Source organism: Idiotropiscis lumnitzeri, chromosome 18, assembly GCF_059441095.1.
Source record: "Idiotropiscis lumnitzeri isolate Australia: NSW breed Sydney's pygmy pipehorse chromosome 18, RoL_Ilum_1.0, whole genome shotgun sequence".
NCBI lineage: Eukaryota > Metazoa > Chordata > Actinopteri > Syngnathiformes > Syngnathidae > Idiotropiscis > Idiotropiscis lumnitzeri.
The window spans coordinates 6954280-6981596 of NC_142408.1; the positions used below are offsets into that span (position 1 = coordinate 6954280).

Sequence of the window (27317 nt, forward strand, 5' to 3'; positions counted from 1 at the left end):
TCCATCACAGTGCTTTGGCCTGGTGGGAGCGTCCGGGGGTGAGGAGGAGGTGTGTGCCGACGTATATGTTGGGGTGTGTGTGAGTGTGTGTGTGTGTTAGATGGAAATGGGAATGGGGGAAGGGAAGAGGTCAAAGTGCAGAGGAAGAAAGGCGGTACATTTTGGGAGGATGGGAGCTGCTACGTGGGGGGAAATGCAAAAAAAAAAAAAAGACGCAACAATAAGCAGCATATTTTAAAAGGCGTTGCACACCCGGGCCCACATGACACCTCACACACACACACACACAGGCAGGCAGCCATACTACTGCTGCTGCATGCAGGCCTTAAAGCCCCCCCTCCCCCAACCCCCAACCACCACCACCCATCCCCCCAATACATCCCCTCAGGCTCCTTTTAAACAGAAACATTTTCCAAAACATGAAAGTGATTTCTTTCTCTCTCTCTCCATCTGCTTGAGTCATAAAAACAAGCTTATTTCCTTACAAAACTTTACTTTTTCCAAAAGGTGAAAAAACACTTCCAATTTAACTATCTCTTTCCATCCCAATTATTATAAAAAGACATGATAAAAATACGAATAAAAAATACAAATGCAAATACAAATAAAAATACATATATACATACATATACATATTGTGAGTGTAGAGCTACTAAAGCTACTAAAATGTTTGAGTTCAAAAGCTGCTTTTAAACACACAAAAAATGTGTTCAATCCTACATGTCATTTTCCAAATTTTACAGTTTTTGTTTGAAACTTTTTATTTTTATTTCACTGCTTGATCTGCTTAGAGAATCTCTTTCACTGTATTCTAATTCACATGTAAGCAAATTACCCAAAGTAACCAAGTTAGAAGCCGAAACATGAATCTATTGTGATATCCATGCATTATTTCATTTGAATTTTAATTGTATTAGTTATGTAATCCAAATAAATTGTGGTGACATGAAGCAAATTTGAATTAGCAAAATGACTTGAAGGGCACAAGCAGGTACAGTTAAAGAGTTTGCTTTTATCCTCATTTTAAAGTTATTTAAAACCAATAAAAAAAATGTCTACATTTTTGTTGGATATGTTGTAGTTTTTATTCAAAAAGTAAACTTCATTCCTCGAGGACACTTATTAAACAGTTTTATGGAAACGTTTTATAATGTTTTTTGTTGTTCCCCTATGAGTTTGTTAACACAATTATTAACACTCATTAATTAAATTTACCATGTTCATTTGATTGACTTTATTGTGATTTTAGGGGGATTTAAACTTGCATGTAAAAAGTAGACTATTGTTCCAGAAGATGATTTCCCACTACTATTAACATTTTCGGTTTCTTTCAGCTGATTGTCAATCTGCGTGTGCGCGTGTGCGTGTGCGTGCGCGTGCTCCCACAGTAATGAATGAGCTAATCAGACGTTTGCAGCATTAATTCCCTGCACGGGTGTGCGTACTGGTGCAGTTTGTGTATTAGCAGCAGGACGCTGTGGACCACCAACCGTCACGATCAGAACTTATTATTGGAACTTGATAGACAGACGGAGAGAGAGCAGGAGAGTTTTAATGTCTCCGTACCTTAAATTAACTTGTGTGTCTTGACGGGACACTTTTAGGAGGGGGTGGAGGAAGCAGAGAAGAGTCGAACCTTCATCACGCCCCGCCTCATACATAAAAAAGGGAAAATTTGCACCGAATGGCTGCACAATCAGATCTGAGTGGACCGAGTGGGGAGGAAAGGGGGGAAAGCCGCGGGATAATGCCATTATTTCAGCTCCTCTGAGCCAGGAATGCCAAATTTCACAGGCGGCTTCTCCTCTCTGGGCGTCAATCAAAAAATAAGGCTGGCCGAGCTTCCATTTTGTGCACTGACTGGGGTGACAAATTGAGCCACTCGAACGGCGCGTTTTGTCAGTCCGGTGGCGTCACGTTTAGTGCCCCCGCGCGCAATTACACAAAAAAATATGTCTGTATTTTTTTTAATTCAAAATTTTATTTAATGTGATCGGTTGTTTTAATCCAGATTTCGTCCGGAAGTAAGCAAGGTGAATTCAGAAGGAAACGTCCACCCTTGATAACGTTATAAAAGGCCTGACAATAATATCATAAGCGCGATTACAAACGGACCCACAAAAAAAAGTGAATAAAATAATTAGGATACCGCGAGGGGAGGAGGAGGAGCTTGGGTAGATTTTTGTGAATGGGATACATTTAACCAGCGATTCGCTGCGCCTGGTGACGCGTCGCCGTGATTGACCAATGAGCGACCCACAGGAAGTGGGGCGGGCGCCGCGTGCCGGCCAATCAGTGCGGACTAGCGCAGCAGACAGCCAATGGCCGCGCGGCAATGCAAAAGCGGCGACTCGAGCCTCGCCAGCCTGTGAATGTCAAGTAGTCAAAGATGGAGTCCGGTATGCTCGAGGGCCGTGTGTGTTACGTGTGCGTGGAACACTTTTTCCACCACCACCGGGTTATGAGTAAGAAGAGGAGGTTTTTGCGGGATTTCACGCTCGATTTTGGAAGCTTTTCGGCTCCGTTTTGTGCGGTTATTAACGACTCGGGGACAACGAGTACCGAAGCCATAGCCCCCCCCCCTTTTTTCCCCTCCACCACCCGCCTTCCACGCGGCGTGATTTCGAGGAAAGAGGCTCGCTTTTCCCTTGTCGTCGTTGTTTTTCTTGGCCTATCCACGGATTCTCCTGCTGATAGTATTCCGTGGGAAGACGCGAGGTAGAATAAAAGGGGGTGCGTGTGTGTGTCTGTGAGAGAAGAGAAGAGAGGAGGTGGGGGGTGTCTCCACGGTGAGTTGTAGCTTCTTTTTATGCGTAAATCTTGCGCGCAAACTTGATTCCACGCGTGGAAAACAGACTGAGATCGGGTCGGCAGAGTGTGGGGTGGGGGGGGAGGACTTGAAGAGGATAAAGTGCACCTTATTTGGCCACCTAATAGGTATCCGATGATTCGGAGGGAGTGAAGGGGGAGGGTTGGGTGGGTGTGGGGTTACATTTTCACGTTGCGGGCGTGTGCGTGCAGCCAAGCCTGTTGTGCAATCTGACAAGTCGTCAGTGTTGCGCCGTGAGCTGGCAGGAAAGAGACTCCGGGCTGGCTGGCTGGCTGGCTGGCTGGCTGGTTGGGTGGGTGGGTGTCTTGGCGTGGAGCGGAGGAGGCGCATAGGCTGCGCGCGCTCCTCTTCTTCTTCTTCTTCTTCTTCTTTAGAGACATGGCGGAGAGAGAGTGAGGGAAAGCAGGTAAAAAGCACCATGCGACCACATGATGTTCTCGTTTGTAGCCGTTCAATGGCATGCGTCATGCTACGGATGGTGTATGTTGTGTAACAGCCATGGACGGCGTTGCGCAAACGCCTCATGTGCACTTCTTCACTTTTTCAAAATGAGCTTCTCTCCCTTTTCCAACTTTTTTTTTCCTCACATCCTTGTTCTCGATACACTCTGTAGTCACAAAAGTTGCAACTTGGGACAATGTCGGACGACTAGTTTGCTAGTCAAGGTGTGGAAGGCTTTAATGTGCACCTCCTCCCTCTCGGCTCCTTTTCTTCCTCTCTTTAACCCCCACCTCACTCCTCCTCCTCCTCTTCCCCAAATTAGAATGCATGTCATTGACTGAAGAGAATAGTATGGGCCCACATGCTGGGAAATTCCCATTCGCTCAGGGCGAGAGTATAAGCAACACTGTTAAATTTAGGAAGTTAATTCAACACTCAAGCAGCTTTTTGTTATTGTGCCCCCTCAACCACACAACAGGGTATGGACTTTTTTGTGTTTTTAAAACATGTGTTTATCCAAATTGTGTATTTTTTTTCCACTTTCAAGTTTTTATGTGCAATGGAGGCTCCATGGTTGTTGACCATTGCCCTTTTTCTGTTGCACTACTGGCCATTGGGGATGAGCAGTGCAATATTAAAAGGGCATTGGTTGATAGACCCACACCACTCTTTGACTCATGTACATGTATAAAAAAAAAAGTTTCGATGTGGACTGGGTTGGGGAATTATTTTTTTCAGTTACAGAATTAATTGAAAAACATGACATTCCCATTAAAAAAAAACCGCTGTTGCATATTGTGTGCATTTCTGTGCTTTTACAGAGGTTTTAGTTGCTCATGGATGACTTTTTGTGTTTTAGCGAAATCAACTTCCAACATCAGATTTTCTGTGCTTTTCATAAGGAGGCAATTGCTTTTAAAATGGCCTTGCGGCCTGGATTAAATGCCCCGACCGACCGGCCGCCTATGGTCCATCAGTTCTACACTAAATTTCTGTATACAATAACCATTTGATTTTTCTTAATATACAGTTATGCACACAATGAGCACACAATTATAAAAGTCTTATTATATAGTATATTTGAATGATCCCAATTAAATGTTCTGATTGACCACAAAAGGTCCTCCAACCGTAGCTTTCCCTCACTTGGTGTATTAGCTAAAGCAACCTCCTAAATAGCCTGCAAAGATTTAAATACATTCCCACAATTGCAACTGAAGCTATTTAAATGTAGATTGGCAGCAAAAATAATGGCCGCCGCCCACAGCCCCCCCCCCCACCACTCCCTCTTCTCGATCTCTTTATTCTGTCCGTGTGCTGACACATGCTGAGGTCAGCTGCTTTGACAATGTTGCACTACTGTACCATCCATTCTAGCAGTGCAATAGTATTGTCATAGCATTTGGCCTCAGAACTGGCCGGTGGAAGTGGACTGGTTGACTTGACTTGACGGCTCATGGCAGGTGGTGGAGCCTCCTGCACACTTTACTAACTTTATTTTTTTTTTTTATGACTCAAAAGCAACTTGAAAGACATCCTCCAAAATAGCATAATTTGTCCTTTGTCCAGCATGTTTTGATTTTTTTTTTTTTTTTTATACACTGAGAAATTCCTTGAGAGATCTCAGAAATCTTGGATCCACATGTTTATCCAATTCTGGTCACTTCTTTGCCCCACTTGCCCAATACTTTGGACTAGTACTTTTTTTGCTTAAAACAAACAGAATGAAAACTGTCTCCACAGTGGATATTAGCGTGGGTAACGAAAATAGTTGCACACACATGTCCACGAGGGCAATATTCAACACTTTCTTAGCTACTGCCTTCTGCAAATGTCTGAATTTCGTCCTTCGGATTATCTGCACCAAAATGGAATGGCTTCTTCTTTTTGTCCATTCCTCAAGCGGTTAGGGTCATGTAGGTAAACACACGCGCGCGCGCACACACACACACCCAATGAAAACCATCTCTTGTAGTGGATGCACTAAAAGCCACCAAGGCCAAACAATCATAATTTAAATCAAAACACCGCCTGCGTGTCTCTGAAATTTCACATTTTCTACCCTTTTTTCTCAAAATTATAAAATACGAAAAATAAATGCCACAAAATGGAACATCTTCTCAACACATTTGTTACCCCTGAAAGTTTTGACTTCACCGTGCCATCATATGACATTATGAAAATAAGCTTAGTTAAGCTAAAATGGTCTAATAACTTTTATTTAAGGTGTACATTCTCATAAGGACGGACTATATCATGTTTAAAAAATAACATTAAAAAAATATGCCACTCAACGGAGAAAAATATCTTGTCTGCACCCTTTATCCTGATTGGTCCCCAAAATAATTGTATTGTAATTAATTTTACTGTGTTTTATTACACAGCAAAATTGGTAATTTAAAAAATAATAATAATTTAGAAAAAGGTGAGGGCTTTATTTTTAAAAATATTCCAAATCCGTTTTGTGGGTATAAAGTGCACAATGCTACAAAATAGAGCGGAAGTTGCTTTCTATATTTTGGCCTTCTGCATAAACTAATGCTAAAAATTCATGCTCAGATGAAGTCTTTGAGCAGTTATGGAAAAAGGACATGCCCAAAAAAATCTTTGATATACTTTACCAGGATTTTCCTAAGAATAATCCTTTAAAAAAAATTACATTATCTTCACAACGCTATGTAATAATTTGAGTAGAATTTGTGTCATCCTACAAACCAACAATGAAAATGTATTATTTGCAAAAGTGCTCAAAACAAATTGTGTATTCACACTTTGACCCAAACCCAAATAATTCTTTCTGGATCAACTATACCAACTCTTTCTCATTTTATCATTACAAACATTTGCATATGCTTGAATTGTTCTACAAAATGAGCCCAAAAAAGTCCCACTCGGACACTTTTCAAGAAGAATGTTGACCAGTGTTGGTTTTCTTCACTGGTTGGGAATCCAGACCACAAAAAAAAAAAAAAGAAAAGAAAGTTTAGTGGAACCGTAACGTGACGTTTATTTACACCACACCCGTGTGCTGTTATGTCATCAAACACGGTGACGGGAGTGTGAGTTAATGTGAAAAGGAAGCAGCGGAACGGAGGAGGGTGGGCCTCCGTGTGTTTTTGGAGCATCCTTGTAGTGTAGAACAGGTTTGGGAGGAGGGGGAGGGGGGGGGGCAATCGGGGAGGAATGCAGGCCCCTCGCCCTGCCCCCAAGCCGTCTCTTTCGTCCTGCTCTTCTCTCAGGTTGTGTTGAGATTTGGTGTCATGTATGAGCCCTGAAGGCAACCTGACGAGCAGAGAGCTTTGTTTGTTTGCACCTTTGCTAAAAGACCCTTCTTTTGAGACCACTGGTGCATATCTTAAAAAAAAAAATTTAAAAAATGCATTTATCACAACACAAAGTGATTCATTCACTTATTTGTGCGTTTGCACGCGGCCACGGTAGGGTAAGCGTTCGTCGAGGGCCCCCCGAAAAGGAGAAGCCGGCTCAAGTCACTTGACTGTGTGAAATTCCGCCCCAGCGCAAGAACGTGACTTGTTTGGGCTTGCTTGCAATGCTTGCTGGGAAATCCTGGAATGTGTGGAATGGGGGACGGTGGTGCTTCTGCATCTGCAGGCTGCACAAGCGCGCTCACTATCCTGCCATGAGAGACACACATGGCGAGACTTTCAAGTTGCAAAGGAATGACAAAAACAACGGTTTAGATAAAAAAAATAAAAAAAACGACGCATTTTCACCTGTATGTGTTTGTAAATGTGCTTCAATAAAACTGCATTTTAAAAAAATGCACATTATGCCTCTTGAGTGCTTCGAAACACTTTCATGCTCATGTAGATTCATCCTGTTAAAATATTCTGTCAAAGCATCTACTCATTAGGATGAAAACTTTTTTTTCTTTTTATGGGCAGTCAAAAAATGTTTCGATCAAGACATGGCATGCCACAGAAACATTTTGACTTGCATTTGGATCAATTTCAAAAGAAAATAATGGCATTTATATCTTTCAATGTATGGTGGCCTGTTGCAACCAAATGCAATCAACTTTTTTGTTTTTACAAACATAGCAAGATTTCTGCAAAACACTCCAATGTGTTAATTATAATAATTCAGGATGGATGACGTCACTGAAAATTGAGAGGCAGAGAAAAAAACGATAAAAGGACGCCTGGGTTGTAAAAGCAAAGTCACGATTGCAAAAAAAAAAAAAAAGAATATAAAGTCAAATAATTCCACTAAAGAAGAAAAGTGTAAAAGATTCATTTGTCTGAGTCTAATATTTTAAGTTGCAGAAAACAAAACTTTCAAAAAACGTTTGGGGGAATGCCTCTTTAATCTACTGTGTCGTTTTGCACATTGAAAGACACTTTAAGGGAACTAAATTATTGTTCAAAGTAAAACTGCATCATTACACAGAGTGACCTCTGTGACGAAATTCTAGAATTATTCCAAAAGATGAGAGTTGAAAACACACACACGAATTTGTGCACGAGTGATGTTGTTCGTCCATTACTTTAGTCAAAAGACAGTTGACATGCCACCAAAGTAACCCTGCTATTAGATTTCTTGGAATCAAATGATTGAAAAAGATGGACTCTTTTTTTTTTTTCTCAGCTTAAAGTATGCAGAAAACGCTCAAGTGCATGAAAAGTTGTGAAAAGGAACATTAGATAATCATGTTTATTCCAAATAACAGAAAAAGTAGAGCCACCTATTTAGAAGAACCCAAAATGATGATCCGTGTGAATTTAACACTAGTGGTGTTAAAATAAAACAACACAACGGTTATTAAAAAGGAGAGAGGGGAGAAAAAAAGACACCACCAAAACAAACAGTAAGAATAATAAATCCCGCCGACAAGCAGACAATGAAGAGGGAAATCCAAATAAACCAAAATAGCCTCTGATACAGGAAATGAAATCATCTGGGAAGTGTGTGTGTGTGTGTCTGGTTGTAGAAGGAGGCGGTGCCAATAAAAGAAGGGGGTGTAACCTTCTTGTGGACGTTGCACTCATGTTTGAAGCTATTCACATCCAATTTGCATCAGCTTGGGATGTGTTCCGATAAAAGTGCCGGCGGTTCTGATCATCATAATTTTTATTTGGATTGTACCGACCTAATTTTTTTAATAAGACGCACGCAAAGTTTCACACGCCTTGGTGACTTCCGCAGAAGAGACGCATTCCATATGAGCACTGAACCAGCTCCCCAAACTTGTCGGGTGAAGTTTTGCGGCACATGCGGAAAAAAAATAAAGTGGAATATGGATAATTGGTTTTGAAATCATCCATCTATTCGTTATTTCTAAATATAAAATCCGAGCAGCTTCTCCTTGCAAGGGTCGCGGGCGTGCTGGAGCCGACCCCAGCTGTCTGTGGCCAGTGAATCAATCACTGAAATGAATTTGTTCAACTACACTTTGTAACCCAAAAAATAAAAAGACGCATGATAGCTAAACGTCACTAAAAGTGAAGAACATTTTGTAGCTTTGACACTAATCTGAGCAAAAAAAAAAGAGTAGACCCCATAAAAATGGGGGGTTGGTGGAAGTTTTGGCGAGTTGATAATTGTTCCAGAGATTAATTAAATGTGTTGAATACTTTGATTATCAAATGGGAGCGATGATGTTAATTTGGAATGAATAGGGGTTATTTTAGTGGTGAAAATGTTGATTTTCTTTTCTTTTTTTCGGGGGCGGGGGCTGTGGGAATTTTTGGCAAATTGAAAGTTGTTTCCAAAGTGAACTGAAGGTGTTGAATGTTTTGAATTTGATATGGGAACAAAGTGAATATGTTATATTGAATGTCCCATCGAAAGCGAATGTAGAATTTTGGGTTGAAAATGTTTAATTTGGGGACTTGAATTTTTGCCTTAAATCAGGCACTCCCTGGGGTAGACTCTACTTCCTGTAGTGTGCGCGTGCGTGTGCGAGCGCGTGTGTGTGTGCGTGAGTGGGTGAGATATTGATTGATGAGTAGGTTTGCTTGAGAGGTGATTTACTGCCATCTAGTGGACATCCAATGAACAACTGAACGTTGTTGACTTTTTAAGGGCTATAAGCATGCAAAGTACTCGACTCGTTTGTGGTTTTACAGTCGCAACCTTACCACAAGAAACAAATATAAATCTGAAACACTTTATTTCGAAACAACACTCTGCCAGTGTTGACATTTTCAATGTTTATTTTTTTTAAGTACATATTAAAACAAACAAACAAAGAAAAAAACTACTGAAATGAATATCTTGCGTGCCATACACATAATTTGTTGAACTGCACGAGTACTTGGGGGTTCTCTCAATAGAGGGTGCAGAGCAACTCCCATCCAGATGGGGGCGCCATACACATCGCAGAACACATCGCCTTAAATTGCTATAAAAAAAATCCATCCCAACATGCAAAGTCTTCACGCAAAGGCCCTTTAAAGTGTCCTTCTCATGTTCTTGTGTTTTTAATGCTGCATTTGAGAAAGAAACGATTCATGATCACAATCCTTTTTCTCATATTTTAAATGTCTGTTGTAGAACAAAACAAAAGCTACCTTAGCGCCTGCTCGCACTGACAGCTGGTGAGCGCCGTCGAAGGAAAGTCAGCAGTGTTGAGCGTCGGGGCCTCGTGGGGCATCTAGGAAGAGCGACACATGACGTTTGCGGCTGACCAATACGAGGCAAGGGCTGCACTGTACATCTAAAGAAAAAAAAAGACTGACCAGCACGGGAGGAGCCATGAAGAGGTAATTGAGGGGGTAGTGCAGCAGGCTGAGGCAGCTGGCGGCGTAGAGGTCGGCGTAGCGCATGAGTTGGCTGGCAAACAGCGTCTGTCTGGAGCCGTTTCGAAGTAGGCTGCCCATGCGGCCGTAAGACATGTCGATCCAGGTGGTCAGAATCTGAGGCCGGGGGTTACGCGGACAATCAAACCATCATCAACTCAACAATTGCCTGGCCTAAATCTTAAAAACAGAGCCCATCCATTTTCTAAATGAAAATCTTCACTGATGATTAGAATTATTATATTGAACATTATAGTATTATTAAATTACAAGCACACCAAATTAAAATGAAATGTTTTAACTTCCGAGAAGACTTGAACTTAATCCAAGCTAATATGTGCACTTGAAAGTTTCCTTACCTTCATTCTGGTGTGAATGTTGCTGACGTCGGGAGTGTCCTGACTGCCACTGTCCAGGTGCCTGCGTGCAACGACATCATCGTTCGTCAATCGTCAATGCCAGGAACTTGTGGAAATGCAACAAAGGTGATTTTCTTTTCTGCTGATGACTCTCTAAACTCAGCGACTACTTCGTGTTTGAAGCTTCGCCATCGTTACAACTCTCGTCTCGGTCTTATAATGTCAAAATGTTAACCGCGTTACGAAGAGGACTGGGTAAATATCCGTGGAAAGGGTTAAAAACACAATGATTAGAATGCGGACATACTTGTAAATCTCAGCGAGGAAAATGTCAAGACCTTTCAGCTCTTCAAACCAATCTGAAGGGGAAAAAAAAAAACAAAGATGTAAAAAAAAAAAAAATCAACAAAAAATGGGAGCGCGCCATACTTTTCTTCTCCTCCCACAGTCGTAGCTCTTTGGTGAGCTCCGGAACCACCAAGAACGTTTTCCAGCCTTGGCGCTTCTTCGACTTGAGGATGTCGCCAAAGATATGATCCCCCACGTAGAGGATGTCCTTCCCTTTGACGTCCAGCAGGTCGGACACGATGTCTGATGAGCCTGAAGCCATAAAAAAAAAAAAAAAAATCAAAAGTAAACATGCAAAGTGACAGTTGACAAATGGCAAGTCTTTATTCAGCTCACCTCCGGAGTACACGGTTCCGTGTTGGAGTGCGCCGGTGTACGTCCCGATACGAAGTTTCCCTGTGTTCTGTATCACAAACATACAATCGTATCTTTGTATTTTTTTCTGGTGTTTAGTTGTTGAAGACGATCAGCAGTAGTCAAGCAGTTTGCTCTGTAAAGTTATGTTCAGAGCTGCTGCTGGTTTTAATTTCTTAAACGTTTTTTTTTCTTTTTAAGAAACTCCACAGGTGTTAAGCAAAAAGCCGCTGTGAGTGTGCTTATTAGTCTCATAGTGCAGATGTTCTCAACTTTTGAGGGGAGAATTTTCAAGCACCCCTCATCATCTTGACACGACTTAAAGATACTGTAGCAGAGTTAATAACACGATTCGGTGCTTTTCGAGTCTTTAGCATTCAAACCGCCCCCCTCAAAAAAATCCGCGATTCTCCCTTGAACTTTATATTTACTGTATTAAGTTGATAATACGGGAAAGCCATTTTTTTACATGAGCAGAACTTAAAATATTTTGGTAACTGACCAACTTGATAAGTTTCTTGCCTTGAAATTTTAGTTCATCTTTTTTTTTTTTTTTTTTCAGTGTACCAACCATGCTTGCCACTTGCGATCAAAAAGTGGTAGTGTGTTATACCGACTGTGTGTGCTCTGCACTTTACGTGACAGCAGGGGTTGATTCATTCATACGCCTTTGAGTTAATGTGTGACATTGGTTGACGCTCCTCAGTCGTCAGGAGTGTTTAAAGTGTGTGAAACTGTTTTGAAGGTTTAACGTTAAGAGTGGTTTGCTTCCGCTTAAACCTGAATGGTCAGTAATGTTAATATGTTACCAACTTAAAACATTGCCAACGTTGTTTATGACTGTGACGCTTCAGACCAATGTTTATCAAAGTGATGGTTCGGACTGAATTATGTTAGAGTGGCTTCTTTTTTTAAATCTAGTACAATTAATTTTTCAGTACAGTTGGGTTAGATTTGACTTTTTAAGTCCATTCATTTTTGCATTTTTTTAGCACTTACCGTAGTTTCACGGCCAAAAGGCGCCCTTGTATCAAAGGGCGCAGCGTCAGTTGTGGGTGCTATTTCTGTATCTACATTAGCTGTGAAGCACTATGAGGCGCATGCTAGCTCGCGCATGCTAGCTCGCGCATGCTAGCTCGCGCATGCTAGCTCGCGCATGCTAGCTCGCGCATGCTAGCTCGCGCATGCTAGCTCGCGCATGCTAGCTCGCGCATGCTAGCTCGCGCATGCTAGCTCGCGCATGCTAGCTCGCGCATGCTAGCTCGCGCATGCTAGCTCGCCTTCGCGTGACTGGGCGCCTGTCTATTTTGTGGATTTTTTGGGACTTTAAAGTGCACCTCTAGGCGTGAAAACACTGTCATTTGTTTAACTTTAATGGGAAATGCAGTTTAATTGGATCTTTATTTAATTGTTTTTTATTTCCATACATCTAAGCGGAGTTTTAATTTTCAAGCTGCATAACGTTACAGTGGCTTATTGTAATATTTATATCCTCTTCTTGAGCAAAAACTGCCACATTTTGATGAGAAATTGGGCCTACCTCACGATTGCATTTTAATCTTGGCCATTATACTTATAAATCACATTTTGAGAGAGAAAAAAAAACGGGATTTTTTTTTTCAGCGATTAGCTCGGCTTTGTGCGCTCACATTAGAAGTGGCGTTTGTTTTTGTCATGCGAACAAGTAAAAATCCCAAATTCTGTATCACACCTTTCCGTGTCAACATAAACTAGGTTAGAGTGAACTTCAATTACATAAAGTATTACTGTAGTATGATTAACGTGTGTATGGAATTGATCTTTAAAATGTACTTTTATATAGTCCAATATTGATATAAGGTGTAAAAAATCAGGAATTTCTTCATACCGTGTCGACTTGTCTTAGCACCGTGCCCCCTGCGAAGAACAGCGGCTTCCTCGTATCCACAACGATGAGGTCAAAGAAGGAGCGCCACGACTCTAGGGTATCTCCAGACTAAAGTGGGGCAGAACAGCCAGCAAGAAAGTGCTGAGTTTTGTCCTAACAGTAACAATTTCAAGCCATGTTGCATACTTTAAGGAAAGCCTCTCTGGGTGGTTGCCATGGCAACAAAACTACACCTAATTACCTGAAGAAATTGTGCGTGTTTATTTCAAGTAGAGGCGTGTCTAGCCGAAGCAACCGTCAAGACATTTTTGTGCATATTCAAGCTAAAATGATCTTACCCTGGCGCCGTTTTCAAGTAGGTATCCCATTACGGCCTAGATGAAGGGAGAAAGAAGTTCAGAGTCATTATTCGTCACCTTTGTCGTATTTTTGTATAGTTTGAGTCTTTTTGGAGGCCTACCTCGGTGTAGTTGTAGTCACTGTTGGTGGCAAGAAAAACCTTGGCCACCTTTTTAATCCGGCTCAAGAGAACAATAATATTGGGCTAGAAGAAAAAAAGATTTAGAAATTTATTAGGTTGATTTATTTGTGTATTTCAATCAAAATGTTTTTTTTTTTTAATGATCTGTCTCAGTAGCCAGTTTATGCATGTTTTTGCTAATACGACAAACGTCAAACTATTCATTCAAGTTAGCTTGTCTTTTTTTTTTCTGTGTACTTTTGGTAAATTTACCAATGGAGTTGTGAGCAAAATGTTTTGTTTTTTTTGCGCATCACTGGTTAGTTTATTACCATTTAGTTTTATGTCGATTGTAAATTTGACATCAATTATCTGATCCGCTTATCCTCACGGGGGTCGTTGGCGTGTATTAAAATAAATATGTCATTTTGTATGTGGAAAAAGTCTCTGAGGTCAGCCCACAAACAAGCAAAAACAAAAGTTGCATTTATATTTTTGTTCAGAATCATCCAGTCAATATTTTCATTTATTGTCTTTTCGCTTTGAGTGGACCACTCAGTACTCACATCTTGGATAATATATTTATCAATATTCTTGATGGTCTGGTCTTTGAGGGTGCCCTGCACAAACCGAGAAAGGAACGCTTATTATGCATAAGAGTTGGAAAAAAAAACAAACAAGAATTTTATGTAAGAGGTTACCGTGTCATGAATGAAGTCCATTGCGTCTCGAACATCCTGGAACATGCTTCGGTATGACATGAAGAGGTCGCCGTGGTGATAACCTTTTTGCACGCTGTTTGGAGTGGGGGGGGGGGAGGGTAATGTTGTTATCTTTCATTTAGTTTGGCAAACCTGGTCAAGCAAGGAGTTTCATCAAAAGTGCATGCTCACGATTTGTATCTGCTACATTTGGCAAAGAAGTCCACAAGGCACGAGTAAAGATACGTCTCTGCGAAAAGGTAGAAAACACACAACCGTTTAGTCAGCGGTAGGCGTTTATTTGTCCAAGCACATTTTTTTTTTGAGTGATGGCAAACAATACTATGTACAGATTTGCATCAGGCAGACGGCAGTGGCGAAGTCGTATTGTTCCCTGGAACATAAACACGGACACACAAATACACACACAACATTGTGGAGTAATCATGTGTGAGTCTTCTGAAATGTTCATCAAGTTCCCGCGTTATACTGGTCAACTCATTTATTTTTATTTAATTTTCTTGAAACATGGCTATAAATTTGAATGCATGGAAAAATCCGTTTTGCGCAAGCTTTAATAGGTCGAATTTATAAACAAAAACAAAAAAAACGACACGTAAAAGCCATCTTTGATTAAAGTTTGCTGTTGACCTGTGTTATCTTTCAAGATGCTGTAAGACGCCATACTTTAATTAATTTCTTTTTTTCCTTGTAGAACAGTGATTCTGAAAATGTGACATGTTAAGAATCACTGAATTAAATGTTAAAACAGTACAAAATTTTGCAGTGGCTTTTCCTTTTTTTTCCATCCGGTTTGCCACATTTTTTAAATTTAATTTATTATTATTATTATTATTATTTTTAAGCGTAAGCTTATAACGAGGCAATTTTCAGCATTTAAGCAGCTCTTAAATGCTCTCTTAGCGAGTCTTATGCAGTTGTTGGTAAACAAGAGCTGTGCTTTTTTTTTTTTTTTTTTTTTACTTTCTGTGTGTGACTATTCCGTTATGGTTTTAGCAACGCTCCCAAAGCCCAATGTAACAACAGGTCAACATGAGGCCAACATGTTTACTGCTTTGAGTTGCCCGATACACACCTCGTCAGACATGCCTTCTGTTTCTAATGACATTTTTACAATGTCGTTTTCACACGGCCATGTTGGTTTCTTACAACTCAAGCTCAAAGGCACAAGAACGGTGAAGAGAGGAGTGAGGAGTTCTTCTCAGAACTCACAGAGAGACATTTGTGATGAACACTTGGGCTTACTATGCCACTGTATCGTAAAAAAGTTTAAGAACGACGGTCGAGAAGGAGCAAAGAGCGATAAATTTTGACACCTGAAAGGTTGAAGAGCGTGTTGAGAATGTAGAAGCGGTCCGTGTCGTCTCTCCGGATGAACTTGTTGGGGTAATAGCTGTGAATCTCCTCGCTTTAAGGCGCCAACAACAAGAAGGACGGGTCATTGTCGGAACGTCGATTGCGGCTTGTTTTCACATTACCCTTTGAGGAACCAAAAGCCGTGACTGCACACGAGAATGTTCCCGTTGGAGTCCACCTTCAGGAGGTTGCCGTACGTGGTGTCGATCACTAAGCCCCTGAGGGAAACGTGGGCCACGTGATTGGTGGCAGCCATCAAAGCCGGGAAGATATCACTTACTGAAGAATATCATTTGCGGGGAAGAAAAAAAACCAACCTTGTGGGGAAGCTCGGGTCATACGTGTACCGCAGAATCTCATGAGGGTAACCGACAGACACCATTCTGTCCCGTATGAGTTCAAATCCCAAACTCTCATAGTCCGGAGACTTGTACACTACAGGAAGACAAAGACAAGAGCATGACAATTTAAATTTGCACACAAAGGCATGAAACGTTTTACAGATAAGCAAATTTCAAATGATTGTAACTGATTTACAAATTGAATTATTTTTTTGATTTCATTTGTCAGAACGGCATGAGAATAGAACAACTACAAAGACAAAATGAAACCAACATAAAACGAAATGACGACGTTCTACCAAATTAGAAATAAAAGTGTGAAATTTTCTGGTGACTAGAATGTTAAATTTGATACCATTTCATCTTTGGATGACTTCCGGCGGCGTGGCTGGACTTACTTGCCAGTGTGTAGTCCATGTCGAAGCCGTAACATTTGATATTTTCCAGCGTCAGGCTTCTGTTGACAAAAATCCTGTGACCGAAAACAAGCACAGAAAGATCACGACTGAGATTTTCTCAGACGAATTATCGCAATGACTATCGCAAGTTGCATATCAGATAATTATTTTGAAAAAAAAATGCCGGAGTGTGTTCAAATGTTTTCCACGGAAGGCCACAAAACCAAGAAACACGAAGCGTATAAGCGCGTCACTTTGTGTTTTTATAACCAGTCCAGTCAAGATAGGAGAGTTTCAATTTAAAAAAAAATTAAAAAAAATAAATAAATAATTTAGATTACATACATATTTTTGTCATCATTTTAGCAAGCAACGCAAGAACCGCAAAACGTCCTCAAAACGATTTCAAGGCCTAACACCTTTTTGAGCTTGTTTATGCAGTTTTTCAACAAATCTTTCTGGTTTGTGCTCTTATCTTAATCTGCAGTTGTCAGCAGCCGTCATGGCGGCACGTCGGCCTGGGTGGAGACAATAGCTTTTATCATCTCCTCGGCATTCTCGGCCTTGCCTCAATTGATTACGATTCACGGATAGTCATGAAAAGACCTCGAACCGGGATGGCCGCAGTTTCAGTCTCCAGCTCGTGCGAATAACGTGGAATAATTAACACACACACACACACTTGTTTGAGCTCTGAGGCGCTTTCTCCTTGAGATCTTTGCTTCAAAAATACTCAATGAGGCTGTTTAGTTGAGTATCATCTGATGCACAAATAATTCGTCCGAGATCACCGAGGCAGTTACACGAGCGATCATTTGAATATTCATCTCGTGTTCAGAATCTCAGCATTTCAACCAAGACAAACGAAATACTCACTTTTGTCCGTTGCTTCTGGTTGTCTTGGCGTCATTACACAAACAACTTTCCGTGTCCATGGCGTGTAAAATTGCGGACATTTAAAAATAAATAAATAAATAAATTTTTAAAAAAGCAGCCTGTTGCTTCGCTGATGCTGGATTTAACTTGCGTCTCTCTGACCTCACTCCACATTTAAATTGGCCGAGTGACGTGAACTGCAGAACGAAGGAACTCCTCCTTCCTCGGGTTTGTTTACTGCCGCACATTAGTGACTTGAGAAGGATGCTCTTACAGATTGTGTTATCAGACGTGCACATGCACTTGCTGCACCCCCCGAGTGGCTCCTTAAAACGCAGAGTTTCATGTAAATATTAAAAAAAAAAAAAAAAAAAATGCTCACTGAGCACTCCATTAGTGCACAACCTAACAAGTTCCTTCTTTTTATTCTCTTTCGATTTCAAATTTCAACATGCACACCACGTTCATATTTACTCATTTTTCTTTTTGAAATGATGACCTTATTTGATGCCCAAATTTCCGTCTTGGCTCAATAATTGATTCATTTTATTGATGTGAATATTCAACGCTTAAGAATGAAGTTTGTCGTGCAAGCAGAAGAATTCAAGATGTTGGTCCGTCCAGTTGGTCGAGCACGAGGAGGTCACAGCGATTGTTACAGTCAAGTACAACAACTTAACACAAACGAAGGCGTTTATTGTTCCTTGGATCACGTTTGAACATAATAAAATGTAAAGTGAAATGATGTCACAATTATGCGAGCTTTCAAAATCAAGGAAAAGTAAATTTCCCAATAAAAATAACTTTTGCCTCGTGTCAAACATGCTTGCTGCATGTGCACGACTCAAAAACTCGTGCGCTCTCACTCACAAGCATATTTTTTTTATACAAACATTTATGATTATTTGATTTATTTTTTAAAAAGGTTTTCTGAAGAAAATGTGCCATGCAATCATCTTAAATCATGGAAATCAAATCAATAAGTTTAAAATCATGCAACAAATAAGCATGTTTACTTATTTCATTTACTTTCATGTTTAAGAATGCTGAATTCTAGGAAATTCATTGAACACTGCCATGTCAATGATTGGAAATACTAACTTTTACCCAAAATAAGTTGAAGGGTAATTTAAAGTATGACAACTACATTTACGTTTTTAGTAACAGATCAATTGTTTTATTCATTTAAAAAAAAAAAAATTTTACAGTTGAGTTTTATGCTTGAAACATGTTATGTCAAATTTCCATCAAGCTATAAAAACACTCATGTATAAATAAGAGAATACAGTCATTTTACCATCCTTGATTTAAGATATTTTACCTTTAAGATTTCAGGTTTTGCAAGTTCAACTTGACGAGTAAAGCTAAAATTTGGTCTCACACATTTTACGGACCTCACGTGGCAGCTCATCCCTTTTTTCCCCCTTTAATCTTCCAGACTTGCTGTGCATCCGTTCAAACATGTCGGCAATCTCCCGAGCTGTTTTATTACTCATCTCAGGCACGTTGAAGTACACGTACAGCCCAGAAATCAAGCCCACGACCAAGAAGATGACAAAGCAGAAGGAATCGAGATTCTCCTGGAAGTGAAACGATGGCGTAGTGGGTGAATTTGCCATCCCGATCAGAACTTTGAAGATGTGAAGGAACTCACCACTAAAATGGGGAAGATCATCCCCACTAGAAACATGCTCGTCCAGTTGATGGTGCAGCCGACTGTGTAGGCGCTCGCTTTGAAGGCCTGAGTAAAAACGATGCCCGGAATCGGAGCGATTGTGCCACCTGCAAGGCAAAAACATATGGACAATATTCATTCCGGCAGGAAATAAGCAAAATGGGACCTGCTCAGTTAGTAACAGCAATTATTATTTTTATTATTATTATTATATATAATATAGATATTGTTCATATAAATATTATATATATATATATATATATATATATATATACATATATATTGGGGGTTTTTTTGTTTTTGTTTTTCACCCTCAACTCTCTTCAACTTAGTTTCTTGGAACAAAAAAAAAGATTGGGACTTTGTCTATATGAAAGCCCTCAACTCACTTCAATTTATTTCCGTGAGACTAAAATGCCACGCAATGGCGGCAAACTAATACATATGTCTAAATAAAATAAATAATAATAATTAAGTACTGAATACTGTATTAGCTTCACTTCGCTCAATTGATTCTTATCCTTTCATCAATTCATTTGTTGTAAAACATACCTGGGCCGATGGAAAAAGTGGAGAGGAAGATGAAAATGAGGGCCATGCTGCAGTAGGAAATCCAGGAGACGCGATGCTGGGTGAGAAACAAAGACATACTCTCAATGTCACTTGTAAGCTTTTGATTTGAACGCCTTCATATCGAGAAATCCGCTTGTTGTCGTGGCTCACTTGCAGGTAGAGAGTGACAGTGAGCAGGATGAGTGTAACAGTCATGGTGAAATATCCTGTGCAGAGGAGTACTTTCTTTCCTGTACGCTCAATGATCATGAACTGCAGCAACAACATACAGAGCAAAAAATGCACACAATATTGTAGCACAAAGACGATTACCATACACAGAGAGAAACGACCACAAGGTGGCGCTATCATTACACCGCAGCCTCTTGGTTCGAATGTGTTGCCTTGGGCTAAAAGTGCTAAAAGTGCCCCACGGAAGTGAAACATCATATTGCTCTAAAGGTTTAAATGCAATTTAAGTTGTAGTTGCACTTTTTTTTTTGTAGGTGATGTTAAGGTGATCATCGTCGAGTCGATGCTGATAAATGTTGACTATTTCCTGATATTCAATCAACCTTGCGGTTTGTGTACACAAAAGAGTAGAGATGAGATGGCACTTACGCACACGAGCGAGAACATCAATTCACAAATCCCCAATCCCAAAGTGGCATATCGGAGCTGGTGTTCGGGAATGCCGGCTGCACGGAATACTTCATAAGAATAGAAGTACACCTGCAGTGAAGCAGAAGAGTTGTTTATTTACTTATTTATTTATTTATTTATTTGTTCATACAAACCATTTTAGGAAAAAAATAAATCAATCGTATATAAGATTTTTGGGCAAAGCAGACAGCTTAACTGTTGACAGGAACCTCTCCTTTACTGACATTTAAGTTCGTTGCATTTCAATGCAGCGGCACACAACATCAAAGATTGTGGAGCAGAGAAGTGAGATGAAATCTACACTTTCCCTCTGTACGTGTTCATAAAAGAGAGCTGTGATGCTCTGCGGAGTACCTGGGCGCCCTCTAGTGGTACGTGAAAGAATGACTGGATCAAAAATAGAGAAGAGTTTATTGATTGCGTACAAAAAAAGTTTTGTACGCAAGTACAATGCATTTGCCATATATTATCTTTAAGAACCGTGTTTGAAAAACTATTAAACTATCATTTTTATTCAATTATATTTTAATTGAGTCATTATTAAGTGAGAGGATTATTACTTTATTGAACAGTTACAATTATAACATTTGTCACGTGTTGATGAATAGGGTCGTACTGCAATTTTTTTTCCCGTTCTTTACATGACGTGACTCACTGCGTTGATGCCACAAAGTTGCAGCGAGAAGAAGGTCACAATGACGGTGGTCAGCTGCCAGCGAACGCCTTTTTCCCGAAACAGCTCCATCACTGAGCGACTTTGGATGTTCTGGAGGGCAGCGTTCTCCTCCAGCATCTCCTCCACCTCCCTGCTGTGGTCCTTGTTCCCCCAAAGCCTCGTCAAAGCTAAGCGGCCGTGCCGTGACGAAGATGTGACTCGGCGGATGCGCTCGACATACAGTACGTTCCTGAAAACCGAGCGATTTGCAGCGTGTGGTCGCACCTTTCTCGCAGGCCTGGCGGTCCCCTTGGTCCAGCAGCAGAAATTTGGGAGACTCCGGCAGGAAGGGGAGGGTGACGAGCTGAAAGAGGGCCGTGAAACCACTGAAGCCAAGCAGCCAGGGCCATCGATCCTCTGTGCCGAGAAACTCACTGCAAGGAGAGCGTCTATGAAGTCGCACCAACATGTGATCGCGTCAGCGCTGATTCCAAACCCATCCATCCATTTTTTTTTCACACTACCAGTCTACCATAAGAAAATCTCCCAGCGCATGTCGGGGGGACATTTTATGGTCCAATGAAATCAAGGTTGAACTTTTGGGCCATCAATCCGTTCACATTGCTCGTTATCAAAGTAACACTGAACCTACAGTGAAGAAGCGTCATCCTTTGGGTCTATTTGTCATCCGCTGGCCTTGTGGCCTTAGTCAGGATTCATGAATTAAAGAACAGTGCCAGAGAGTAGCCAGTGTTAACCAGGGGTATCATAGTTTTGTTTTTTTTTTTTATTTCCCATTAGTAATTTTTTATTTGATTTAGATTTTTTTTCTTTAATTATTTTTAATTTTTTAATTATTTTTAATTATTTGTTAGTTTCTATTTGTTTTTATTTTTAGAAAATAATCCATAGGTTTAGTATTAGTTTTGTAGTTTGGTTTTTATTAGTTTTAGTATTAGTTTTATGGTTCAATTTCTTTTTTTAAAATTATTGTTTGTATTATATATTGTCACTGTCCCGAGGAGAAAAAAAAGTGTCCAATTTCCTCTTTTTTTTTTTTTTTAAACATGAATGGGATGTCCGTAACATTGAAACCCCATTCACATGAAAATTTTTAAAAAATGAAAAAAATGAGTGTTTTTCATAGGACAGTGACTCACTTATGATGATCTTTTCAGGTGGCACGGAGTGAATTTCCATCATTACACCAATGACAGGCAGCGTCTCTCCCCATCACATAAATCCATTGTATGTTCTTTTTAACATTTTCTCATAAAAATGATCTTACTCCTGAGCAACTTGTCGCACACTATTTGACTTGATTGAGAAGCACTTATGTTCCTCTCCCTCCGCTGCAAGTCGCACCTGAGCCCCAAAAGCTGACCGCTGAACTTCCCCATGGCGATGAAGGTGGCGATGGAGACGCCAACCATCCCTTGCAGTATCTTTGGGGTGCATTCGATGATGTACACGGTGTGAGCAGAGAGACTGATCCCTGAAAGTGCACAAAAAGAACACTTTAGCCGCCGTTTGTGACCAAAGTATCTGAAACATCACACATCGCAGTTCCTCCTGTCTCGCTTCCCTGCGTTCGGGTCCTCCCCCTACTCAACTTGCCACTCACCGGCGTTGATGCCGTACAGAAATCGGCCTACCATGATCATCTCAAACGACATGGCTGTTTGGCTCAGGAGCATCAGCACAGCTCCAATTACCGCCACAAAATTGTTAAACAAAAGACATTTCCTCCTGGGCGAGATGGGAACACAGAGACTTGCGTGAATGCCAAGTTTCATTGCGGAAGACAAGACTTCGTTTGAGTCCTCACCTGCCGACTGCTGACAGGCAAGGAGCAGCCAGGAACGAGCCCAGCAAGCCCCCGATGCAAAAAATGGAGACGGTAAAGGACCAGATGAGCGAGACCTGCCAGTCTTGTAGGTTGACGTCATATCTCCGGATGCCTGTTTTGTTCACCAGCTCCTTGATGTACTACAATTAGCACGGGGAAACGTTTGTCTATCGCCACTTGTCCTGGCTGATATGCAAACTTGTCGGACTTACAACGGAAGGGGACGTCACCGAAGAGATCGCGAATCCGTACTGAAATGTCCCGCCGATGCCCATGATAAAAATGGCTACGATAACAAGAGGACAGTCCAGCTGCAAAGAAAAAGAAGAAAGAATGTGCTTTTTTTTTTTCTCATTGAATATGCAAACAACAAAACAGCGCTTTTTTTTTTTTTTTTTTGTACAATAGAATGCAAAATGACATTTTGAAAAAGAAATTAGGACCTACCAGTAGTGTTAGGTGCCGTTGCATCGTCGGTCTGTTTGCCATCTAGTTGATGAATTTCTGACATTCTAATCTGGTGTTCCACGTTCATAACGCGACCCTGAAATGATTAACTTTACCGTCGGGCAAAAGCGTCCCCCATGACATCTTTGTGCGCGCGAGTGGAATTGTGTTGCACAGAGATGAGAAACACCTAAAGCGGCCTGCATTTGCTTATCATCATATCAAATAAAGATCCTGGATGAACTTGTTTAATGCTAATGGCAAACGACAAACTTTCTTTTACAAGATGTTTGCAGGCATTCCTGGCGATAATCTTAGTCCAGAAGCGTCTCGACAAACTTTAGTGGGAGCGCTGTAAACATCCGTCCATTTATCTAAACTGCTTCTCCTCACAAGGGTCGCGGGCGTGCTGGACATATCCCCCCCCCGATCTTCAACTGGTTGCCAGCCAATCGCAGGCGTTCAAAGCAGCCATTGGGAGAATGTTTCGTGTGGAGATGAAAGTCCTCTCAGTCGCCAAACAAATGCTTAGCTCCACTCATGTAATGTGTAAACGCAACAAACATTTTTCTGGCTCATCCATTTCCAAATCCAATCGGGCTATCTGATTCTTTTTGTTGATGACTCACTAAACTCGACAAAACAACTTTATTTCTAGAGCGCATTTCACCACAGCTGGAGCGGTAACAAAGCGCTTTCCATTCGCCGTCATAATAATTAGCGGGGAAATTCCAACATAAGCTAAACCTCACCAGTTGCTGGAGTGCTCACGGATGTCCAACAGGAAAAAAAACGCCGAGATAAACATCACAAACAGTAATGCTGACTAATTTAGAGCTTTAGTTACTCGGTCTGCACTGAACCTCGTAGCTAAATGGGTTAGCTAGCTAGCTAGGCTACTAGCTATAGCTAGCTAGTTTACTAGCTAGCAGCACCTTGACATTGTTTTACAATTCATGATCACTTTGTCAGCATTTCAAGACTGGGGTGAAGTTGAACCAGAAGAGTTTCTCTTTTATTCAAGACATTCCAAATGGTGCATTCTCCTCTGCTCTTAATGTTTGCTTAACAACAAGTGCAGCTAAAAGGCAACGTTTGAGTAATTAGACACACCCATCAGGCCCGTGTTCCACTAGTTCTGTTCACTTGAAGAGGAAGGCATTCCTGTGCTGTTAACGCATCAAGATGTATATTCCGTGAAATAAAAGCTGGAACGATGAATTTTGGTTTGATAATCATCTTTTCACCTGAAACATAAATCTATAATATCGTTTCTTTTTCTGTCACTAATGAGGTTCATGGCTCGGCCAAACAAAGTGTTTGTTGACCGTACACTTGAGGGTTTCCCGTGGCTAACATTCTCCATTGTTAGCCTTGGGGGGGGAAAAAAATCATCACACGACAGAATTGCTCACTGTTCTTGATTGCAAACGAGGCTCAGATTTGGCCCAATTGTCCATCGGTATACATCTCACCCTTGGAAATGCGTTGTGTACACGCCGACAGGCAAATAAGAGTCGACTGCTGTTACATGCGTGTTGGGATTTTTAATATCAGCCGCCCACATACAAAATGATGTGCTGTCTTAAATGCTCCCCACATGCCCGTAACTGCTGCTGAAGCCATCTCGGCGCTGCCGGCTCTGCCGAAGGTGCACTTTTTAAAGCAGATAAAAATGGGAAGGGAAGTCCACATTTCTGGATGTTGAAGGCATCAAAGTGTGTTGACTGCTAAACAGTGCTGATCTGTAACGCAAGATGTTGTTTTACACTCTGCCTGTCGCAGTTTATTTCACGCCAGTGGCTCGCAAGTCGCGCTGGCTTATGGGGAAAATGAGGACAATCTGTCCTGTCCCAATCGCCCCTCCACGTCTGAGGTAATGATTAAACCCAGAAAAAGTTTTCTTTTTCAGGGATGAGTGACATTGAGCCAAAGGAATGCATGTAAGAAGTTTCAAGTTGCAAGTCTCGATTGTACTTTATCTACTACGTTGCAAAAATAAATCTGTTATCAGGTCTTGGCATTTTCATTTAAGGTACAACAAAAAAAAAAATTTCAATAATTTTTTTTCTGTTCCATCCATTATCCAAGCTTCCTGTCCTCACGAGGGTTGCGTGTGTGCTGCAGCCAATCCCAAAATGTCGTCAAAGTCAAAATGTTGCGTTATTTAAAACCTTGCCTGTATAGCGATTAAAGGTCGACAGTGCATATTATTGTGAAAACATTTATGGTGGCATACAATCCAATTTCAGTTTCGGGCGCAGCTCGAGCATCTCCTCTCTCGTGCCCATTTTCTGCCTACACACCTTCTTGAATTAGAATTTAGCAACACATGAGCACATTTGCCATCTATCAGTCTGACAGTGGACATAAACCTGCGAGTCCAAATCCCGCATGGTGCCATCATGGCCTTGAGCGGAGCATTTAAGGCAGATTGGCCATAACTCTTCTGAACAACTTAAATGGCCGTTAAGTCTGTTGCAACGTGTCTAAGAACCCAACTGGATTTCAGGTATGAGACACCATTTAGAGGAAGAAGTGGAGATAAAATGTCAAAAGATGGGCAGGACTCCTTTTGTCTCTTTTCTCGGATGTGACCAACTGGGCTGGACTGACCATCGGACGTAGCGGACGGATGCCCGGTGGGCCGCTGTCTTTGTTGGCCTTTGCGGTGCTATTTAATTATTTTCCTAAAAATAAATAAATTAATTAAAAATTTGTCTTGACAATGGCTTGAATTTTTTGCTTTGAAGTGTCTTCTCAATTCTGGATTTAAGCAGCATTTTAAACCCTTCCACGTGTGGATTTGCCATCTTGTTTGTGGTAATACTGAACTCAACCACTAGGTGGTATCTGGAACTCTTAAGGACGTGACTTTCTTATTAAATCAATGACTAACTTTGACATTTGTCCTCTTGACTGGCGAGTGGTCCAGCGCCTCTCGCCCAACCTTCAGCTCGGTTGCCATGGGGACAAGCAGTCGAGAAAATGGTTGGATGGATGGTTGGATGCCTTTGGCAGTGGCTGCATTTCAACGTTGTGGCTTGCCGAGGTCGGAATGCTGAGCTCTTGTATCTGCTTACTACCACACAATGTCCTCCATCACTTCCGGCTGTCGCTTTTATTAAAGACGACTCCATCATTTCCATTCCAGTCTGCAGCAGCCCAAACTGGAAAGGTGTGAACGTGCTAAGTACACGGAGGAGCAACTTTTCTGTTTGTTTGGGGGGTTTTTTTTGCCTCTGCGGGTGTTAAACATAAGGACGTTGTCACCAGCGACACTTTCAAGATCTGTCAGCCAAATATAAAATGTCTCATTAAAAACAACAAAAAAAACCCAAAGAAATATGACAGGGGTGACCCTCCTGCCGCTTAGTCTGTCATCCGATTTTGTCGACAAATGATGAAGTACAGAGAAGTGACAAACTTTATAATCGCTCTCTCGCTCCTCCTTTCGCACTCGCTGTAGCGTCTCGCGTTTAATTGATGCTCTTAATCTTAATAGCGATTCTAATCCTCCCATCCCGACTGGCATGTGTAATCATCCCATTCCTCGAACGCCTTAAAAGAGAAGGCCCGAAGCGAAAGAAAAGTTCTCAGCATAACAAGTCAAAGTAATTACGCTACTTGCCATCATGAGACTTTTATTCCCCCCCCCCCTCCGAGCAACCTCTTCCGCGAATAACCTCGTCGGAATTTGACCAGGTGACTTTGGTGATCAGGCACTGTACCTTTGAAGACATTTTTCTTGATTATCCGACCACACAGAAGGAGACAACTTGGCGTCTGTAGATCGGGTTTGAAATGTTTCTGTTGGGACGTTTGTCTTGGAAATTTTCTGACACACCTCGTATGTGTTTTTGGAATGTGGGGAGAAGAGCAAAAGAACCTCACAATCGCTGAGGCAGACAAGTTAGACACATAGATCCTCTTTATACCGTATTAATCATTTGCTTTAATGAGTAATTACATACATCATGTTTTTTATGAGACGCATGCATGTTCAGTGTGTTTAATATTCAATAATACTAGCCTTGAATAATATTAGAAAGTTGGGGTTCTTTTATTCAGCCTGTTGGGCGTTTACCGTGTCGAGTCTTTTAAAAGCTGTTGCATCAATTTGGCTTTTTTTTCCACTTAAATTGACTTTTCAAAATGTTATTTGGTTGTATTTATTCTTTTTTTATTCATCTTCTGACATCAAATGCTTGGTTTATTGTCATAATAAAACGAGTCCACCAATATTCAACAGTGAAACTCAAATCCCTAACCAAAACTGCATTTTTTTTTTTTTTTTTTTTAGATTTTTTGCGCTACAAACTTTGCATGGCAGCATTAAAACTAGTATGACAACCAGACACTG

The 27317-nt window shown here is 41.0% G+C and overlaps 2 protein-coding genes across 7 annotated transcripts; both read right to left on the reverse strand.

Annotated features, from left to right (window-relative positions):
• Positions 1–6466: 6466 nt before the first annotated feature.
• Positions 6467–17428, reverse strand: nt5c2l1 (5'-nucleotidase, cytosolic II, like 1). Of its 2 annotated transcripts, none has more exons than XM_088281569.1 (18): positions 17114–17428; positions 16238–16311; positions 15816–15933; positions 15621–15716; positions 15459–15550; positions 14314–14371; positions 14122–14215; positions 13987–14040; positions 13421–13504; positions 13299–13334; positions 12961–13068; positions 11076–11142; positions 10821–10991; positions 10699–10750; positions 10392–10452; positions 9973–10149; positions 9805–9887; positions 6467–6906 (listed from the first exon to the last, which is right to left on the reverse strand). In XM_088281569.1, the coding sequence occupies exons 1-18, from the start codon at positions 17191–17193 to the stop codon at positions 6678–6680; spliced, it is 1734 nt and encodes a 577-aa protein (XP_088137695.1). In that variant the 5' UTR covers positions 17194–17428; the 3' UTR covers positions 6467–6677. The 2 variants fall into 2 exon arrangements, with proteins under 2 accessions (XP_088137695.1, XP_088137697.1); XM_088281571.1 differs by lacking the exon at positions 6467–6906 and adding an exon at positions 9388–9720.
• An 875-nt stretch (positions 17429–18303) lies between these two features.
• Positions 18304–23342, reverse strand: slc2a11l (solute carrier family 2 member 11, like). Of its 5 annotated transcripts, none has more exons than XM_088281515.1 (12): positions 22955–23342; positions 22720–22818; positions 22487–22647; positions 22283–22407; positions 22024–22153; positions 20944–21092; positions 20659–20846; positions 19962–20072; positions 19512–19613; positions 19341–19416; positions 18768–18895; positions 18304–18693 (listed from the first exon to the last, which is right to left on the reverse strand). In XM_088281515.1, exons 1-12 carry the CDS (start codon positions 22994–22996, stop codon positions 18478–18480), a joined length of 1527 nt encoding a protein of 508 aa, XP_088137641.1. In that variant the 5' UTR covers positions 22997–23342; the 3' UTR covers positions 18304–18477. The 5 variants fall into 5 exon arrangements, with proteins under 5 accessions (XP_088137641.1, XP_088137640.1, XP_088137642.1 ...); XM_088281514.1 differs by having other exon boundaries at positions 22271–22407; XM_088281516.1 differs by lacking the exon at positions 19512–19613 and having other exon boundaries at positions 22271–22407.
• Positions 23343–27317: the final 3975 nt, after the last annotated feature.